Here is a 22,114-nt window from a genome sequence, read left to right on the forward strand (position 1 = left end):
AGCAGGTACCAGGTACTGTACCCAGTGGAAAACCCCCCAAAAGTGAACCGTACCGAGCCATACCGTGCCGTACCATGCAGTGGAAAAGCGCCATTAGTCCCGTGCGAATCGGCATCAATGTGTTTGGCCAGGATTTGGTGGAGTCGTATATAATTTTTCATGGTTTTTGCTTCCTGTGCGCCTTTTTACCCATCTTTCGCAAAGAATGGAGCTGCGCTGGACTGTTTGATAGTATTTTGGGTGCTTTCATATCGCTACACCATACAATTTGCAGAAAGAGAAAGCTGAAAAGGTTTTGAGGTTAATGTGTTACAAATAAATCAAGCATAAAGCTTGAGATATTATTTTAACCTGGTGAAATGTAAATGACACAGGGCACGAAACTATATTAGTTTCTTTTTTTTTTTTTAAATCCATCTAACCGGACCATAGAACGGGACTCTCAAAGCCTGGACATCGTATCCTGGAGGTAAGTCAGTAAATTCGAGTAAAATCACTGGCTTCGCTTATCCCGTGCGAATGCACCACACGAAATTCAGATGTGGAGGGGTCATTTCAAAATCACACAAGGTCCCCAGATAGTACCAATCCCGTGCGAATAGGGCTTTAGGCATACTAGAAACTTCCAGGCAGGTGTGTTGAGGCAAGCTGCAGCTAAACTCTGCAGGACACCGGCCCTCCAGGACTGAGTTTGGAGACCCCCGCACCATATTAAACAGGGTGCACGCAATAGAAATACTCCCATGATGCATCAGATCATCAAGATTCTGGAAGAATGCTTTGTGCAAAAGTATAAAAACATAATGAATTAATGTCTTTGTTGTTGTTTATCGCGGCACTCCTCTAGTTTCCCCTGATCAATGCATGCCTAGTCTCACCCCACCCTAGACTAGACATGGCACTGTGATCCGTGACAATGTTGTGATCACACGCACGTGCATTAACCTCTAATGACCAGAGACTGTCCTATACGCCCACAAATATGGACCGGTTATTCAAAACTAAAAATGATAAGGGTAAAAATAAGACAGCAAATCCACTGGCGTTTAAATATCTGTTGGCAAACAACCCATCAGGTAGCTCACAACATCAGTCGTACAATATATGTTTGCATGATTTGGAGTAAACCTTAATGTAAAAATGCTAAATTGACCACATATGGCAGACTATGTCAATATAATTTTTATAAAAATGTAATATGTTACGCATACGTGCTGACTAGTGTTAGCCGTGTCTTACTGAGATGTCTGACACTCTGGCTAATGCAGTTAGCAGTGATGGCTAACGGATAGTCTGTAGACCTCAACTTGTAATGCTGGGACTGTTTTAAGAGTTTCAAAACTGACAACTGTTAAACCATATTTTAGTATTTAAACGGTGTTTTATTAGCTGACAAGCAGCTAGATGAAATGAGTCTGAATAACTAAACGGACAACTATATAAACAACCACAACAAACAACGGTCGTTGTTGGTCGGCATTCACCTCCCTGCTGCAACAAGCACACACACACATACTAAATTAAAACGGTCAAACTGTTTACCTTGAAGTCTTTTTCGATTCCAGGGGTTTTAGCTAAATGTTAACTTTCCATGGAGCGAGGTAAAGTTGCACAACCTTGGGTTCAGGGTTCAGGGTTCAGGCCCGACGTCAGCGGTCAGTTTTCACACTTGGGCAAGATTTCAACAGTCCAGTCCATAGAGAGGCTAAATGTAACCCTGTGTGAGCGCACACAGCACGGCAGTTGCTGCAGCTCCTCCAGCAGTCGCTCATGCCATCTGAAGACGCTGCGGCTGCGCTGGACAGAACTGCGCATGCGTACAAATGCGCCGCCTGCATGGCTTCTCAGCTCTCTACTACCCTCTGCTGTAAACAGTACATGTAAACACACATGCTCGTTGCCAACGAGTGCCGACAAAATGAATATAAAGCAATACATTTAAAAACGTATAAAACTAATAAAACAATGTCAGGGTCGACCTCTACGGGTTTTTTTTCACTGTGCATCTTCAGTGACTAAATGTACAGCTGTAATATATAAACAGAAAGTGATTTCAAAGCAGTTCTACCTAATTTCTTTGTATTTAAAGCCATAGTTTCAAATCAATATTTCACAGCTGTAATGTTTTCTGAATAATCCCCAGTGTATTTCATCACTATAATCATATTCTTTCACTGTTTTTATTTACATGATACATTGAGATTGTCCTTGCTATCATATTCTCTTAAAAAAAGGGCCCTTGTGAAAAGAATAGGCCTGATAATTGAATAAACTCACCATTAGATGGCTAGGTCATCTGCAAAATGTCAATTTCTCTTGGAAGTTAGTGAATACACAGACAGTTTGGGTACACCGGTGGCAGAAGATGTCGCACAGCAACTAACTTTTCTGGTTTTGCTTGGTTGTGCTGACGTTAATCTAATTTCTTTCTGATGTAGGACACACCTTTCTCTCTCCAACAATGCATCACTGATGCAGCAATCCAGCCTATTAGAATCGCTTTACGTGGAACCTATTTTAGGACACAGAAAAGAGAATTACTTTCTCCATGTAATGAGGTTAATGTCTTTTCTTTTGAAGGTGTGTCTATAAAAGTTAAGCCGTCAAATACATTTTTTTATGAATTTCCAAAAAGAAAATTAAGGAGATATTAAATATTAAGGAGAATTCTGCTGAGATTACAAAAGCATAATTGCTCCAGATCTCATAGGTAATGACCATTGTTTATGTAGTTCCAACACACTTCCACCACATTTCAAATTGTTTATGTGTTTAATAACATCCTGTGGTGGAAATAATAGTTGGGGAAATTATATTTAAATAATATCTTTAATAGTTCTAAATAGTTTTAAATAAGTAAATAATTAAATTAAATTATATATATTTCAGACTTTTCCATAATTTAACAAAATTACAGCTTGATTGCTGTCCCAGTGGATAATGTTCACACAGTAAATATTACCTAAAAATACAGAAATACTGCACACTACTCAAAATGGCATCATCACAAAAATTTTTTTATTTATCAATGTTTCAGTCAGTCAAGCTTCCTTTGGTTTAAAACACATGCAAAGTACCAACAAATTTAAGAACACCTTATTTAAAACAGCCATTAATTCTGTAGATAATGTAAAAAAAACAAAAAAAAATCACACCTCCAATTATGCAGATATAGTATTCTAAATAAAATACAAACAAATATTCAATTACCTTCAGCAAATACTCAGAAAAAGAGAAAAATAACAATAATAAAATTTTTACAAAATAAACATCAAGACAAATAAAACAAATAACAAACAAATATAGGCCTATTACAAAATGACATTGAATCTAAACAGCTTCCTTCCCAACAATACATCTAAAAAAATAATGCATTGAACTGGCTTATGTTGAAGTTAAATGTTTTATGTTTTGACCCCTTTTTTATAACATACATTTGAAAAAGTAGCATAAAATACAGTATAGTACAGGACAGATAACAGGCTATAAAGTAGACAGCTAAACCGCATCGCCATGTTATGACATAACGCCAGTGTTTGTTGGAACAAAGCGATAGACTATAAGCTGGACAGATGTCTTTTTTGATATTGCATTGCTCATACACATACAGTACAAACATATTTTAGCTCATATTTGCCCTTATACATCCAAACGAGCAGGTGTCGCTGTGCTTTCCTCCTCGCAGTGTTGTTTTGCCCCGCTGGCGACGGTATTTACTACGCATGCGCACATCATTTTTTCTTTTCCAGTGCAGCGGAGTCAAAACTTCTTAGTTTGACTCCAGGCTCCGGCTTAGGAGACTGAAAAGTCTACAAAATGGTCAGTACAGCGCCGCAATACTTCTATTATTATGTTCCCTAAAGGTTAGTTATCTGTTTGGTGCCTTTACATTATTCAGTGATGACAGATAATAAAAGGATGGCTTAAGATTTTCTCTGATGGACAAGAGTTCAAGCGTGGCCTTATGGCTCATTTCAAGCCCTTCCCACATGAGTTTCAGAGACAGATGCACACTGTGATGAATATTTGCACCATTGTAGATGGTTTTCATAATCTGACACGTTCTCAGAAAAGCACAATATAGTATTAAACACCTGACCGAGCGTTTGCATGACGATAAATGCTAGCATGCTACGCCTTCAACACTTTATTGGGAGGCCTTTCAACCCTTTACGGTTACACAGCGACCGTTTGATTTAAGCCTGCAGGTTGAATCTCTGAAGTGAATGACTTTTTAAAATGTGTCATCTTTTAGGGATTCGTTAAAGTAGTGAAGAACAAGGCCTACTTCAAGAGGTACCAGGTGAAGTTCAGGAGAAGGAGAGGTAAATGCAGAGCTTTAAACATTAACAGTTATATAAAGTCATATAGATATGCCTGATTTTCATTGTCTTTTTGCTTCCCAGAGGGAAAAACTGATTACTTTGCCCGGAAGCGCCTGGTTATTCAAGACAAGAACAAGTACAACACACCCAAGTATAGGATGATTGTCCGCTTCTCCAACAGGGACATCATCTGCCAGGTGGGTGCAAAGCAGTTCATTTGCCCTATGGCCAGTTAAAGAGTGCTCATGCAGTAGGACGCCCTAAAATGTTTCTTGACAGTTCTCTGGATTTATATTTAAAGGGGTGGTTGATTATGATTTCACTTTTTTTAAGTTTGTATGTAGTGTTGCTGTTAAGAGTGTAAACAATATCTGCAAAGTTACGACGCTCAAAGTTCAATGCAAAGGGAGATATTTTCTTTTAAAGAAATCGCAGTTTAAGGACTACAAAAAAGGCTGGTAGGGACTACAACATGCTTCTTCCAAAAACTTTACATTTACATCAACCCTGACCCCTGGAACACACAGCAACGGGGGCGAGGCCATGTTGGGCTGCATTAGAGAAGAGTTGTTGTAGTAGAGTGTTGTTGCCATGCCGTCGAAATGCTGTTATTTTCACCCCGATTGCAGGTCCTCTTTGTTGGATAAAATGTATGTTTGTTCATTTATGTTGGTTAAAATTATAATACTAATATAGTTCTCTGTGCTGCACTTTTTACGGAGGACAGCTTTCTCAGTCTACGCGAGTTCAATGCCGGTTCACTTGATTGTGTTAAGCAAACATTTCTTTTACAAATTAAACAATTACTTTACAAAAATGCTACAACACAATCATGTATTGTGCTGTACTAAAGCTTTAATCAGGATAAAACCGTATGTCAAAAGCAAACATAAACAGCAGTAGCATTTACAACTTTACAAAACGGCACATCTAAAAAGTATGAGACAACCACAAACAAAAACATACCATTCTGAATCGTCCTGTAAGAGCCGTGCTTGCACAGGTTCTGCTCGATCCTCTTCACTAATATTCTCTGGGTCTGATTCAGGCACGTATTGATAAGGCAATATTGACGCCATTGTTTACCATACACTGGAGCACATGCAACTACCCCTTATGGCAAGGGGGTGTGGTGTTTTCGGACAATGTGCACTAGGCGGTTAGCGAATCACAACACACTGGGCCAGCTAACCAATCTGAGCCCTTGTGTATTTCTGAGGGAGGGGCTACATAGAACCAGGAACTCAACAGACCGTTTTTAGGAGAACACAAACTGGTGTAGAATAAAGGTAAAATATGTGAAAATAATGAATTAAAAAAAAAAAAAAACCTGTTACACTGCACCCCATAAACACAATCAAGCCTTCGAAAAAAGCTGATCAACCACCCTTTATTGCTGAGCACAAAAAGTGATTGTGTGTGTATATTTTATTTATTTATTTATTAGGGATGGGCATTCCAAGCAAAAATAATATTAGAAAATCGCACCCCTCCCCGCATGCACGCACAAATACCCATAAATGTAGAGAGACGGGATTCAGGCTTTCAATCTGTATGATAAACTGTTTAATTCAGAAGATAGGCTAACTTAACTCAAGCCATATAATGATTGTAACGTGCTGAAACATATTAATATAATAAACATAACCGAATGTCAGCACTTATTAACATAACAGTCTGTCGATTAGCATAAATGAACTGCTCATAAGGCTAGGACTTTTCCATTTAAAAAAATAGATACGAGATGGGAGGCAAAATATGCTTCAATATATTCTGTCGCAATTATATCGTTGGGTAATTATACTGTATATAAACTGCGGGCATCAGGGAGCCGTTATTAATATGTGGGGCATTGAAATTATTATGAATGCACGCTTGTTTTTTTACTTTCATTTTCGAGATTCGCGATCACACATACGGAGCAGCACTCGGCAGTACTTACCACACATTTTACAAGATTAGATGTTTGTCAGTGGTGCTCAGGATCTGCAAATCATTCGCCATCATCCTGTCAGTCATCTCTCCTTACTCTGTTTATGTGGTAAGTGACAGGTTAACAGGCTACCGCTAGCAAGCGGCTAACCATGTCCCTTTAATCGTTTCGTAGAACGTGTTAATTGTTTTCCGTGCCTTTCTGGATACGGATTCAGCCACACCTCTAACCAGGGTTCCTACGCTTCTTGAAAGTACTTGAATATCAGACACATGGATTCAAGGCCTGGAAAGTACTTGAAAACAAATATAAGTCCTTGAAAGTGCTTGAATTAAATTTGAAATAAATTTTGTTTAGTAGAATGGTGCTATTTCAAAAATTGTCCTATATACGCTGTGAAAGACCAAACGAAACGACGCAAATGATTGGGGGTGGAGATGGGGTAGCGCGAGAAAAAACCTTAGCGCGAGCTGATGCACAGCCCTGCATGAACCTATGGAGAAGCAGTGCATTTGAGACTGAAAACTACTGCGTGCGACTATGAAAAAAGATATTTAGGAGCACCAGTGCGACTGACCCGATCAGCATGTTTGTGTTTGCGCTAAGGGGAGCTTCAACGGTTTCTAACTTCTTTACAATGTGTGCTGAGTTCTGCAATCTCACAAATCCTCTCATTATAGCAAACAACGTGTTGACGGTGTAAATAAGAGATTCATTGTGCATTGTAGGGAACTTCGTCGATTATAATGTAACTTTGTGAGATCGCGATGTGTGAGTGACAGCTTTTAATGATTATTAAGGGAGTTTGAAATATTATTATATATATATTATGATACTGATTTAATACAACAGTTCATTAAAAAAGAAATTAATAAGTGACTTGCATTGTCTGACTACAACACTATAGCCGGATTTTGCTCTATTTCATCAACGAAAATAGTTTCAAACAAAGTCACAGCTGAGCCGCTGCGCATCTCCAAGCAAACACAGCGGTGTTTCATTTATGAATGAACATGCATTTTTAAACTAATCTGAATCAATTACCTATTCATAAAGCCAGTCACTTGCTTCATTCCTGAATGAATTAGTCTTTCGAACGAATCAATTGAATGAATGATTCAGTGATAAACTCAATGATTTGCCGCCACCTACTGGCAGTTTTACTTTCATTTTTAAAGGATCTTTTCTGTTATTTAATTTGTTTAATATATCTATATTCAAAATTTTATATTTAAAACGTTAACCTCAACATGAATTTACGAATTTAATTGCACTCATGCCACCTCTGAGCCTCATTAAACGTCTGAAAATACACCTACAAGCCACTTTTGTGTTCTTCTGTGCCACCTCTGTAGTACAAATAATTTTTTAAAATACTGATTTCATTTGATTGGTAACTTATTCTTATTCTACTTGATTTTATTCTGTTGTTTTAATTAGAAATTTTAAAAAGCTTATAAATATCATTTTTTGAATTTGACATACTTTTAATAAAGTTAGAAAAATGCCATTACAAAGGTGTAAAAACTAAATTCCCTGTAAATCACTTTAAGGAGTCAAATATCATCTCGTAATGGGAAGGCTAATATTTGATCAGAACTTTTGATTATTGATTAGAAGGTGCTCCTGAAATTTTTGACTGTGCTCCTACATATTTTTTTTTTTTAAGAAAAGTAAGCGTAGAACCCTGTTTAACCACTTTTTATTAATTTTAAAATTGAGGAATTCTTTCCAATTAAAATCTTTTACAAGAATTACAGCAAAAACCAGTTTGATGCAAGAATATATATGTGACCCTGCCTGTCAAAACCCAAAGTCTTTTTTTTTATTTTATTTTTTTACTGTTTTCTACATAAAATCATCCTTCATAAAGACATAGAACATTCTGTGAAAATATAACCTTTATATCTTCAATATTGACTGAGTAAGGCCATGTCAAAGATTGAAATTAATGGTTGAGATCAAACTTTGATGCTTCTCATAATTAGATTTTGAGACTTCAGCCTGGATTTCACAGACAGGGTCACATATTTTTTTCAATATTTGAGAAATTGTATTTGAATATTACCAGTGTGAACTCCATTGACTTCAATGGATTTAATTAAATTCCTTTGAACACGACTGCTCAAAATGGTCTAAATTTATGAAACCTACACATTCAAAACCTCATTACTCTGAAATTTTTAATTTAAATGTTAAGTGTAAGTGAAATGTTACTGAAAAACGTACTGTAAGAGGTCTTTCATGACGCTACATATGCTGGGGTGTGAATTTGATAGGTGCTTGATATAAAATAAATGGTGCTTTAAAAAGTCCTTGTATCTGGTGTTCATGAAAGGGTGGGAACCCTGTCTATCCTAGTCAGGAGTGTTTGTGGTCCGCACAGAGCTCTTATTTGACATCGTCCCAAGTTACTGTAACCATTATATGCTACGCAAGTCTTTTTTTTTATGCCACACAAGTCTACAGTGTGCGCGTGAGTGTGTTCTTCTGTTGTCTTTGACAGCTTTTAGGTGCGTTATGGACCCTTTTCACAAGACTGATGACGCGTTTAACGGTCATCAGCATCGTAAATCCTCGAAAGTTTTTCATATTTGTGGTTCTCTCCCATTCACTGCTATTCAAGTTAACCCAACTATGACGACTTCCACTGCTGAGACAATGTGTTCTTCTCTTGTCTTTGACAGCTTTTAGGTGCGTTATTGGAAGCGCCATCCTCTGCTTACATGAACGCATCAGCACGGAAAACATGGGGAAATTTTAAAGACAATAATGGCACAACCTATTCGATATTCTATAATTAAATCAACTAATCGAATATTCTAAAATTGTGACCTATCCCTAATATATATACACTGAACAAAATTATAAACGCAACACTTTTGTTTTTGACCCCATTTTTCATGAGCTGTACTCAAAGATCTAAGACTTTTTCTATTTGAGTTCAGCTCATGAAAAATGGGGTCAAAAACAAAAGTGTTCCGTTTATAATTTTGTTCAGTGTATGTATATATATGTATATGTGTTTGTTTGTTTAGCTGGGCAATATGACGCTAATTATCGTGATATAATTTTCCTCGATAAATATTTGATATGTTTATGCACCAAAAGTGGAACATATAAGCGCTACTTATTTGAACCATGCCACGTAGACCATTTATCTGCCTGGCTCAAAGTTCAAACAGCAGCTCAGCGCGAGCTTAATAGAGCAGATGCGTTTACTCACTGATAAGTCTCGGTCACGCAACCACTAAACCGCACTGTGAGATCCAGTGTGAAGCGCTTGAATTCAGCGTCGAACACAAATGACTCTGTGATTTTAAACTAGTTTAAAGCCCGATGAAACAGCGCTGACAAACAGGAGAAACACTGTGCGCAACAATACAGTCAGAAGGCTTTTCGATCTACAAATCGCCATTTACCATGGATTTACTGTAGTAACACTAACTGCACCATGGTATTGTGGCAGAATTGTGTGATATTCATATAGAATTTTATTATATTAATGTAGACAATGACATGCATTAAAGGAGTAATGGAATATAATTAATGTTTTTGTGATTTAAGCTATAGCATTTGTGCATTTATACTAAATGTATTTAGACGACTGTTTTTCATACAAATACCTATAAACCATAGTTACATTTTTACCATGGTATTGAGGTGCTATATGTGTGGTTTTAACTGTGGTTATCATGATCTAAATGTATGCCACTATGCAAGTCTGAATAATTAAATTTCACCTTATCAAAAGACTGGAGTAATGATGCTGAAAATTCAGCTTTGATCACAGCAATAAATTACATTTTTAAATATATTCAAATAGAAAGCAGTTATTTTAAAAAGTACAAATATTTAAAAAATTGTACTGTTTTTGCTGTACTTTGGATCAAATAAATGCAGGCTTGGTGAGCAGAAGAGAATTCTTTAAAAAACAAAAAACATTAAAAATCTTACTGTTCAAAAACCTTTGACTGGTAGTGTAGGCTGATTATTCTTATAGATTGAAACAAATGTGCTTCAGCCAGGATAAAGAGTATGAAAAGTGCTCTGAGTTGCTGCAGAAAACAAAAAAAATTGAGCAACAACAAACATGTTGCTGGAGACAGGCTCAGAAATGCAAACTCATTCTCTGCCATCAGGAGGCACTTTAAGAGCGGTAGAACTAGCGGTTTCCCCGGGAATGGCTGTAATCAAATCAGCTCCGCTCATGAACGCTTCTTTATCAGATAAAATGAAAATGCCATCTAAACTTTTCTGAAGACAGTCCTTTCCCTTCAGAGATACATTCATATAAACCCCCGTTTTGATTTTGAAACGTGCAGTGCTCATGTTTATTCAACGAAGTCAAACGCCACAAATAAATCAATGTATGGGAAACACTGGTAATGTATATCGAAATATCGGAAATGGGTTTAAAAATCATATCACCGTTATGAAAAAAATTATATCGCGATACATATTGATATTGAATTCTTGTCCAGCCCTAGATGGGTTTCATGCTAAAGTAAAGTAAAAGACCGCTTCTTAAATCAAAGGTGAACATGTTGGTATTCTTGTGGGGGGAAAAAAACATGCAAGCACTGTCACCGACAGCAAGTCTAGTTTTACTTTTCTTTTTTTCATTTCGAAAAGCTTGTTATCTTTGCTGTTTACCTCACATTATGCTATGGAGGTTCTCTTTTTTTTATTTATTTGATTCCTCAGTGTTTGATAAACGTTCTGTAATTTATTAGTCTGTATATAATACAGCATGTGGTGTATGCCATGCCTCGTCGTCTTCGTTTTTGTTAATAAACGTTTTGTACGCTAGTTTGTCATTGTATCTTACTGGTTTATTGTTATGCTTTTTAATTAAGAATAACAATGAATCCATCTTTTGTTTTAGTCTTAAAGTGAAAGGTGTGTAGATGTATGTAAGCAAATCAGACAATTATCTTTTCTTGTAAAACATGACACCAAGATCGCGAATTCGATCCCGATGTAAGTTATAAGCACCCGAAGCCTGGTTTATAACATAGCAAAAGAGGAACTCCCATTCACAAAATTTAAATCACAAATAATACTGATGAAAAAGAACGGGTTAGTTGTTAACCAAAATGTTAACCACTTTCGTTTTCATATAACTATAAACTAGGGATGCACCGATACTGGTATTGGTATCGGGCCCGATACTGAGCTCCTGTACTCGTACTCGTTAAAATGCCCCGATGATAAGTTCATCAGCATGCATTGATTAATCCCAAAAAATAAAAAGATTGCGACCAGCGATGACTCATCTGAATGCCTCTGATTGGTCATTGCATTCATAAGCTCAACAGAATCGTGTGTGATTGGTTATAATGCGCAGTGCTGTAAAAAACGTCTCTGGCTCTGCGCCAGTCAGCGAACGCAGATTTTAATTTAGCAGCTGGTGATGTTTTACTTTTTTCCGTTACTGCCACCCACAGGACCAACTGCGCAATGCACACCCCCCCCACAACCGCCCCTGCCAGTAGGTTGCGGCAAATCACTGTGTGCCACTGCTGTGGCTTTGTTTAAAACTATTTTCGATGATGAAATGGAGCAAAAACAGGAACTTGAGTCTATAACGTACGTCAGTTAATATTACCTTGTTTATTGGACTGTTTTATAAAATCAGTATCACATTTGCAATCGTCTGATATTTGGAGAAAAAACTATACTCTCAGATATAAATATATAAGACATTTAAAAGTCATACGGGGGCATATTTGCCCCCTTATGTTGAATTTTGGGGGGAATCTAAATGTATTTTAATAGACTAAATCACGCAGTGGAAGTGTGAACTCTAAATGTGCACCACGCAGTAGTCTAACCTACATATCATAGTTTATGCGCGCACTTTATTGGTGTGCTTTTATTTGGCTTTTGCGATATATTCGATAATGTCAAATCGCATATCGTTTAAACAAGAATTACGATATTATCGTAGACGATATATATCGCACACCCCTAATGCATTAAATGTAGTTTTTGGAAATTGTATTGCAAAAATATGAAATGCATGTTCTCATTATTGTGTCTCATAACACATGATTCAAGCTTGTCTTTGTGAGTTGAAAATCCCTGAAAATTGATTTGTTGACAGTCAAAGCTGATTTAAGGTGTTTTTGATTTTCAGATTGCCTACGCCAAGATCGAGGGTGACGTGATTGTGTGTGCAGCCTACTCCCATGAGCTGCCCAAGTACGGCATCAGTGTGGGTTTGACAAATTATGCTGCGGCCTACTGCACTGGGCTGCTGCTGGCCCGTAGGGTGAGTCTCACTCCTGCCACTTATTTCCCCCCTGAAACGAGTTTATGAAACTATACCTTGCAGTTCTAGTACTACAAGAATTGCAGAGTGGTTGCATTAAAGAAATTAACCTCTATTCTCTAGTAATTTGTCATGTTAATAGAATTTAAGAAATATGACTTTACAGAAACATTTCACACGCAGGAGATTGAATTCGTAAGATAGATTGCATTGCATTAATCATTACTGAAACCGCAAAAGTCTTGTGTGCATCTTCTGCACAAAGTAATGTGTGTCATACCAGAGCTCAAAATCTCAAACTTTTTATTGGAATTAAATATTCATACTTTAAAGAGGATTGTCACTCTATGGAAAGGTTAAAATCAGCAAATTAGCAATGACTTTATTTTAATCTACTACTATATTTTAACCTGATTTTAGGCATGAAAAGGCATGACATGAAACAATTTGGAAATTAAATGTATTGCTTTCCGCATTGTTTTTGCACACTAAATATGAGCTGCTAACTTTTTTTGTGTAGCAATAAAATGTTGAATTTAATACCAGAATCACAATTGGTGCATCCCAATTCGCATTCTATTCATCCTAAATAGTAGAGGTCGACCGTTGTATCGTTTTGCCGATTAATCGGCACCGTTGGTTGATTGCTGGAACTATCGGCAAAAATCCATGCTGATAGTTTCTCCAGGTTGCGTCCGTTGCTGGAGTGGCTGAGAAGCTCCACTGTCATCATCCAGTCCGAGAGCGGCCTCTAGAGGCAAATCACTGTCGCCACTTGCTGTTTGTTTTGACGTGACACTGCATGCTGCACAGAGCGGGACACTCCAGACGTGTGGATTTAAAACAGACAATGAAACTGTGTGTACACATCATACTGTAGTGCGTGTTTTCATGGAATTACTAGGTAATTAATTTGTTGACTAGATGCTGCATTAGTGGAGAAAGAACAGCAGTATGTTTGCTATCGAGGCTGAGAGGACGCAAACATTAGCAGCACCTCAAATGGTTAAAACGTGACAAACACATGCAAGTAGGGATATGCCGGTATCAAATTTTCATGTTGCGATTAATTGCTGATGCTTTTATCACGGTATGCGGTATTATCGTATATCGCATTACCGAATACCGGCACAAGTCTACATGCAAGTCTGACCCAAATGTTTAATGTCACGATTGTTACCATACATTTGCATTAGTTTATATCCAGCTGGTCACACTAATGCATTTGTTATCCAGCGAAGTTGTAGATTTAAAGCTGTGATGTGAGACAGCAAACTGATATGTTCATTCAGCCACAGAGCGTCATTCACACGGTTTTACATTAAATTACATTGTATTTGTCCTAAATTGTTGTTAATGTACATAATGACTTCACCCTAGGCTGTAAAATTGTGTATTGAGCATTTCTTAGTGAAACGTTTGTCTTTCTGTGGCTCTAATAAAGTCTGTATGCTTCATATAGAGAGCTATAATATAGATTGTGCTTTCTCTTCCATTTGCACTGTTTTTTTTTTTTTTTTTATACACTGAACTTCAAACTCATCAATGCCGGTTTTTTTTTTCTTGGGTGAACTTTTGCCTGGTTGATGATTAAATAAACTGTTTTAGACCGCAGCTTGAACTGAACGCGACGCGTCCGGTGTGTGTGATGCCTGATACTTGCGAGTTCTCCTAGACGCAGCGCTGTGCTTTTTGCCCAGTGTGTGACTGCCATATTTTGTTATTTTGATTAGATAATCATCACGTGTTCTAGAGTATCGGTAAAATCCACTATCGGCCAACCTCTACTAAATAGTATTTGAAATTAGAATTAGTGTGTCCCAAATTGTAGTATGTTGAAATACATATCCAAAGATACCTGAATGGTCAAGTATTTCCAGTGGATATTTGAAGTGCAGATCCATGCACACTAAAGCAGGTTGGAGCTAAACTCTGCAGGAAAGTGGACCTCGTGGGCCAGAGTTGAGAACCCTTGCTCTAAAGGTTAAGATTGCCCACAACCCATTGTGTTTTAGAGGAGGATTCAGTTCAGAACAATTTTACTCCGAATATGAATAAAATGTTAAATTACAAACATGGTTGTGTGAGACCAACGGTTAGGTAGAAAGGTTTAGATAAAGGGTTTTGAGTGATCAAAAACATCTTGCGTAATGGAAAAAAAAAAACTGATCTGCAACATTGTAAACATACTGTATATAAAGGTATGTTTGGCCTAGGGATGCAACGATACCATTTTTTCAGAACTGATCCGATACCAAAAATTCTGAGTATCAGCCAATTCCGATCTGATACCAGCGCAGTTTTTTTTTTTTTTTTTAAATCAATGTAGAATTTCTATACTTCTGTGTGTTGACCTGATCATCACTCTTGTGTATGTTAAACACAATCTGTTAAGTATAGACAACTTCATTTTAATGAAAAATAACAAATGAAAAAATATGTAATCATAATCTATGACAAAAAATACTATTATAAACAAGGTAAGTGGATAATTCAGCAGCAAAATTTATTCTAGAAAAATAATGAGTGCACAATTTTATAAAAACATTAAACTAAACTAAACATTTAGTGAAACAACATTATTTAGTGGGGAACAAATAAAAGTTAAGTGTAGGACTAGATCTGGTAAAATGTTACACATTGCTCTTTGTATTGTTGTAAAATACATTCATGAAAAACAAGTAGCCTAAATATTAGTGCTGTGTTCAAAATATCGATACGACGAAACATATGCAATTACCTATATTGTACTGTGGTACAGTTATGGAGGCCCTTCATAATGCAGAGGTCAACTGCCTGCTCTGCCAATAGTTAGAAATGGCACTATAGTAAGCAGTGTTTAATAACCAGCTGTTTTTCTCAATTCTGCTGAGGTGAAATTCAGTGCAGTCCTGTATCGTGATGTGTATCGTATCGTGGCATCTGTATCGTGATACGTATCGTATCGTGACTTTGCTGGTGATACACAGCCCTACTAAATATATAAAATACATACTATAAAATTAAAAGACATTTCTTTTAAATGCATAGCACAGTAACGAAGGCAGCAATATATGATAGAACAGAACAAAAAAGACTATTAATAATCTTTCGTTGCGCAAAAGTATAATACGAAAGGGTATGGCTCCAATACAGAGTGGCACAAAGTACTTATGTGCATCCAGTATGCAGAATGATGCGCTTGAAGCAACACGGAGTCACGGAGCGCGTAGCTCCTCATAAAAAAAGGGAAGAGATATTGCTGCATAGTGTATTTATATCTGTGCGATATTTTATTGAGCCTTTTCTTTTAACAGTTTTAAATCTCGGTTATTGTGCTCTCTTGAAGAGTTTCATCGTTTTGACTAGTAACCGAACGTGACATGCAGTTTGAACGCTGAATGGAGGATGACAGACAGCTGTAGCGGGGAGAAGAGTTTACGTCAACTTCACTTAAATATTCATCTATACTTCACATTAAACTATGGAACGGCTTCAGAACACTTGAAATATAGTGCACGAAAACTTTATGGTGCTTTATAATGTTTTTGTGCTTTCGTGGGGCTTAACAATAACACAGAATAGTATTTGCACTATATTAGATTTGGATCGGTCTCGTCTGACCGATACCCGATCCGGCAGAAAATGGCAGTATCGGAGGCGATACAGAGTATCGGATCGGTGCATCCTAGTTTGGCCCTTAACTTTTAAATGTATTGTTACGCAAAAATGTAGGTGAGTTCATTGCATGAAAGACCCACAACTGGCAGATTAACACACTACTTGTCTCACTAATACAGTAGGAAGAATTGTTAGGTAGCGTAAACTAAACGGTGGAGTGTGTGTGTATATGAGGACATTAATTTTGATACGATGGTTGACCGGCATAGAGAAGTATGCATATTGAGATGCAGCAAATGTATATAATTGGTATTTAATTATACATTTTTGTCTTCCTTTAGTGTAAGAGTAAGAAATAACATTTCCCCATAAGGCATGTTACTTGATGCGAGAATCTGTGTTTGTAAATGTGCTACGATGGGTGTATTTAGTCTTTTACAACTAGGATGCACTTAAGTGCAGTACTTGAACTTTAGATGTGTGTGGATCATGTGATCTGTTTCACTGCATGTTGTCATGCATGCTGAAGACGTTATACGAGGTCTTTTGTAAGTGTACGTGTTGGCTATTTCAAATTTTTTATTGAATTTTCTTTTAGAGTCATTTACAGCAGGCAAAGTTTAAAATATTTGCACTGGCACCATGATTGTTTTAGATATTCCTTTGCCATTGTGCAGAACTATTCGGGACACATTAGCTTTGATATACAAATAGAATGTGATCACGTGTTTTTAACTACATCCAAATGTGGCTTGAGCACAATGTTTTGCAGCCCATTTATACTTCCACTGAGCCCTCTTACAATCCAATCATCCGTAACTGTTAATACCAGGAGTAAATGGGTCCCTTAACAATTCTGAAACGCTTGAACGAATTAATCCAGCATAACTGATACAAAGTCAAAGGGCTGGTTATAACTGGTCCACTGTGTGCTCTCTTCCAGCTGCTGAACAAATTTGGCCTTGACAAGGTGTATGAGGGCCAGGTGGAGATCACTGGGGATGAGTTTAATGTGGAGAGCAGTGATGGGCAGCCAGGAGCTTTCACCTGCTATCTGGATGCAGGCCTGGCCAGAACCACCACTGGCAATAAGGTGTTCGGAGCCCTGAAGGGAGCAGTGGATGGAGGTCTCTCCATTCCTCACAGGTAGATCTTCCCTCTTACTGTTTATTTCCAAATGTGCCCAAAACATTGGGTCTGAGCAGTTTGTTCTAGTTTTTCCTGTTTCATATACTGTCTGCTTGGTGATAACACCGTTTGAAACTGAGCAGCTTGTAATTGTTGCTTCAGTTGCTCAACTGATGTCAAGACAGGACTGATTTCTGGACTTGTTTACATTGGAGGCATCAAAATGTTCATGAGCTCTGTTCATTAATACGGTGTGTAATTGGAATCTAGTTTGCCCTGCATATGAGCTTTTAATCTTTGTCTTAGCACCAAGCGTTTCCCTGGCTATGACACTGAGAGCAAGGAGTTCAATGCAGAGGTCCACCGCAAGCACATTCTTGGCCTGAATGTCTCGGAATACATGAGATACTTGATGGAGGAGGATGAGGATGCATACAAGAAACAGTTCTCTCGCTTCATCAAGAACGGCGTTACCCCTGATTCGGTATGTGCTGGGCGTATCCAGTTGTAATAGATGTTTGATGCTTGAATTGTGGGAAAATCTGTTGAATCTCAGACTTGGAGATACTCTACCCAACAAAGAAAATTCTCCCATTTACTTACTCTCATGCCATACTAGATGTATATGACTTTCTTTTGTGGAACACAAAGATTTTTAGAGAAGGAAACCATCTCTTTGAGTCCATGTAATGCAAGTAGATGGGACCCTCACTGTGGTCACTTTAAAAACCATGCAAAATGAACATGATGGTAATCCATATGACCCCAGTGGATAAATTTCAGTGTCTTAAAGTGCCCCTATTATGGATTTTTTAAAATTACCTTTCAAGTGAATGAGAACATCCTGTAAAGTTTTAAATCTAAAAGTGCACCTTGTATAAAGTTATTGTCTCTCAAAAGAAAGAGTCGACTCTGAATCACTGAAATTAGTCGTTTTTAAAACGATTCCCAAGCCATTTCATGTTGACGTCAACGTGAAACATTAGCATATTGCCCGCCCACTTGTTGGTCTTTTCGCCTTGGTCTGAATGAAAATGCAAATTCATTCTTTGCCACTAGGTGCCGCTGTTGGAGCGGTAAAATAGCGGTTTCCCCGGTAACGCTGTACACAAAGCAGCACTGCCTGCTTTATCAGGCATTACAGGCATGATGAAATGAAAATGAGACCAATTGGACCAATCAACGCAGATTAGCATCACGCAAAGGAGGGGTTTAGAAAAATGAATCGTTGAGTGAATCGTTTGGGAGTCGTTGAGCAAGTAAGGTCAAAATAAATGCATATAAGACAATGAAAGTGTTTTTTGACCTTGCATGCATGTCAACCTGTTGGGGACTCCCAAAACCAAAATATGAACCTTTCATTACCCATAATAGGGGCACTTTAAGCAGTGATAGGTGTAAGAATAATACTAATATTTTAAATTTTATAAACCGTATTTGCTTTGATGTGGCACCACAGAGGATGTCACTTCTCACGCAGGTTTTACAACCTGCTTGCACCATGCGTCGCAGTGTGCTGATGTTTGCGTCAGGCATGAACTCTTGTATAACAGCTGACCAAAAGCAATGGCTTATAGTTTGAAATAGTGTTTTTCTCACAGGCCACTTTTTTTTTTTTTATGGGTGGAGTATCTCTTAAGACTTGCAAATATCCATGGGTTTCCTTTTCACAATTAATTTAAAGTTAAATATTTCAATAACATTAGCTGTATTGCAATATAGTTGGCTGCTACATAGCCGTTACAACTAGTAGTGTTATTAATCATGACAGGGTTACTATATTCTTATATATTTCTTCCTCAGATGGAGGAAATGTACAAAAAGGCACACGCAGCCATCCGGGAGAACCCAGTGCATGAAAAGAAGCCCAAGCGGGAAGTCAAGAAGAAGAGGTATAAATCTTTCCTTTGGTTGCTTCATGCCTTGTGCTCTCTGGTGATGTTCATGACCATATTACAGACTCAGAGGCTTGTTTTTGCTCGTTTAAGTTTTGACATTTCAACCATTTAGAAATGACATTTGATGTCCACAATAACTGTTCTGCTGCTTGATGATGATACCCTTTCAGACTGAGCAAATTGTAGTTGGTCCTTCATTTGCACAGTTGATGCAGGCATGTTTCAAGACGGATCTGAGAGCAGCTTTGGTTAATTGTTGGGCATTTAGTGTCAGAAGAACTCATAGGAGGTTTTATTGTTTTAAATGGTCTACTGTGGAGTTTTTTTTTTTTTTTTTTTTTCAGAACAGGCATACATTTATGTCAGCTAGACTGCAGAAAACATTAATAAATCAATGAACTTGACTAATGCTTGTTTGGTCAGGGAAAACATGGGTAGTCTCACCTAGGGCTGGGCGATATAGCCTAAAAAATGTATCAACGATATAATGTTTCATATCGTTCGGTATCCATAATTATTGACATTCTTTATTAACCTTTTGTAAAAAAAGAGCAATAGAAATTTTTTTTTGAATTTAACCACTGTATTTTTAAATTAACCCAATTTATTGAGACAAACAACTAATTTTTTTGTTTTATTGTTTTAAATGGTCTACTGTGGAGTTTTTTTTTTTTTTTTTTCAGAACAGGCATACATTTATGTCAGCTAGACTGCAGAAAACATTAATAAATCAATGAACTTGACTAATGCTTGTTTGGTCAGGGAAAACATGGGTAGTCTCACCTAGGGCTGGGCGATATAGCCTAAAAAATGTATCAACGATATAATGTTTCATATCGTTCGGTATCCATAATTATTGACATTCTTTATTAACCTTTTGTAAAAAAAGAGCAATAGAAATTTTTTTTTTAATTTAACCACTGTATTTTTAAATTAACCCAATTTATTGAGACAAACAACTAATTTTTTTGTTTTAACAGTCAAACACAAAATAAAAATTAAACAAATATATCATTTCTGAAGTTTTATATGCAGATTAAATAGGTTTTAAAGGGGTCCTATTATGCTTTTTCACTTTTTCAACTTTAGTTAGTCTGTAATGTTGCTGTTTGAGCATATCGCTCAAATTGATTTGATTTTGATACAATATTTACTCTGAAGCTCGCAGACGGCTATGGTAAGGGGCATGACATTTCCCGATCAGGCACCGAGTGGAGCCAATCACAGCACACACTGGCCCAGCTAACCAATCACAACATATTTCGTATTTCAGAAGGCGGGCCTTCGAAATACGAAATATGTTGTGATTGGTTAGCTGGGCCAGTGTGTGCTGTGATTGGCTCCACTCGGTGCCTGATCGGGAAATGTCATGCCCCTTACCATAGCCGTCTGCGAGCTAATAGGACCCCTTTAAGGAAACTTTTGTCTTGTCTCACGAGGCCACAGGAGGGTGCAATGAGCAAAATAATAGCACATTTAAATTGTCAACAAGGCAATAACTGTCTATAAAAAAACGTGCATTACGTCTAAATTAACTCATAAAAATCAAATATAATTTCGTAAATTGCATAAACAATTATGAACAAAACAGCATCATGTATTTGTATTGCTTAATCGAAAGAGCCGAAGCGCCATTCACACAGATTGCCTTTAAAAACACATGAGACGCAGTGAAAAGGAATAAACCTCCACAAATTTGTGACGTGTTTTCTAAAAGTTTAAACTGTTTTAACTTTGCATGGCTTTCTATACATCTCTTCTGTGAGATACGAGTGCAGCAGTCATATTGGTCCGTCTAAAAAATGCGCTGAATATGCGTTCTGTGTGAATGGCTTGGTTTCGGTTTTAACCCATTCAAGATCTTCTCCGCATTAAGCTTCTATATTTCTCTAATATTTTGAATGAATAAAACAGCAGCGGCGCGTCTCGTGGGCAAGACTAACAAAACATTAAAATTAAACAACGTCACTCACATCATTATCACCGCATCTCACGAGCCACTGATGACGCTCCCTGATGCACACCTAACATTCAAATGCAAATGTTTATTTTAAATTCGACTAATATTCATTCTTTATTCACAATCTCCTCATCACAGGCAGGCACAGCACTCAATTCAGCATGTGTTCGTGTTTGTGTGTGCTGTCTGCGTCACTCATAGCACGTGCCTATATCGTGCGCTATATCGAACATTTTTTCTATCGTTATTGAAGGTGTACCGTCGATAAATATCGATACCGTTTTATCGCCCAGGCCTAGTCTCACCTACTAAATGATTGTTTCATTGAAATGTAGTGCTATAGTTTAAAGTCCTGGTTCTCCCAGGATTGCTTGCTACTTGTTTGCTGAAATTGAGTGGATCTTTTTCTAGATGGAACCGCGCCAAGCTCACTCTGGCTCAGAGAAAAGATCGTGTTGCCCAGAAGAAGGCCAGCTTCCTTCGGGCTCAAGCTGCAGAGGAGGACTAGAGCTTGATCTTGATTTTCTCATATTTGTGCAGAAATCCTTTGTTCTAATAAATATATCAAAAAAGACTCTTGTGTCTGTCTGATTGCTTGTCATATTGAGGAGGCTGTGCGTGATTTGCAAACGTTTAGGATAATTAATGCATATTTCCTTGTCATAGCGGTAGCACCTGTGTGATTTTATGGAAACATTAGAATCGTTTCAAAATCCTTTTTTTCTGTCCATTATACTTCAAGCAACACCGTTATTTGAATGAATGAATGAATGAATAAACCAAAAATACAGTCAGACTTGAAGTTCAAAATATACTTTTAAATGTTGTAAAGGGCCCCGAGTCCTAACTTAGATAAGCGTATTAGTGTATATACCAATGCATTTAAAAAAAAGATGAAATGTAAAAACTAAGCATGCACTTGACATTAACTGAAAATGGCCTGTCAAAACTAACATTCAAACTTCTGCACACATCTTGTCTCTTTAAAACATG

General features: G+C 37.4%; 2 protein-coding genes across 6 annotated transcripts in view; one reads left to right on the forward strand and one right to left on the reverse strand.

The window, feature by feature from the left end:
* The window catches only part of LOC107692341 (ecotropic viral integration site 5 protein homolog), a 60,679-nt gene extending 58,316 nt beyond the window's left edge, over positions 1-2,363 (reverse strand). For 4 of the 5 annotated variants that reach the window (XM_016491323.1, XM_016491322.1, XM_016491320.1 and 1 more), the window contains exon 1: positions 2,278-2,363. In XM_016491323.1, the coding sequence (XP_016346809.1) occupies positions 2,278-2,280 (3 nt within the window). In that variant the 5' untranslated portion in view covers positions 2,281-2,363. Of the gene's footprint in view, positions 1-1,542; positions 1,795-2,277 lie in introns of those variants that run through there. The other variant, XM_016491321.1, reaches the window with a different exon arrangement.
* Positions 2,364-3,720: 1,357 nt separating this feature from the next.
* LOC107692344 (60S ribosomal protein L5-like) lies at positions 3,721-21,695 on the forward strand. The gene is made up of 8 exons (XM_016491327.1): positions 3,721-3,819; positions 4,256-4,325; positions 4,407-4,522; positions 12,401-12,535; positions 17,079-17,281; positions 17,570-17,747; positions 19,067-19,155; positions 21,533-21,695. The coding sequence occupies exons 1-8, from the start codon at positions 3,817-3,819 to the stop codon at positions 21,627-21,629; spliced, it is 891 nt and encodes a 296-aa protein (XP_016346813.1). The 5' UTR covers positions 3,721-3,816; the 3' UTR covers positions 21,630-21,695.
* The last annotated feature ends 419 nt before the right edge of the window (positions 21,696-22,114 follow it).

The sequence above is a fragment of the Sinocyclocheilus anshuiensis genome, unplaced genomic scaffold, assembly GCF_001515605.1.
Source record: "Sinocyclocheilus anshuiensis isolate Anshui unplaced genomic scaffold, SAMN03320099.WGS_v1.1 scaffold70, whole genome shotgun sequence".
Classification (NCBI taxonomy): Eukaryota; Metazoa; Chordata; class Actinopteri; order Cypriniformes; family Cyprinidae; genus Sinocyclocheilus; species Sinocyclocheilus anshuiensis.

Excerpts from the sequence above, each read along its gene's own strand:
- LOC107692344 (XM_016491327.1), top strand. Across the intron at positions 4,326-4,406 it reads GAAGTTCAGGAGAAGGAGAG|AGGGAAAAACTGATTACTTT; the intron begins GTAAATGCAGAG and ends TTTGCTTCCCAG. Across the intron at positions 17,282-17,569 it reads GGTCTCTCCATTCCTCACAG|CACCAAGCGTTTCCCTGGCT; the intron begins GTAGATCTTCCC and ends TCTTTGTCTTAG.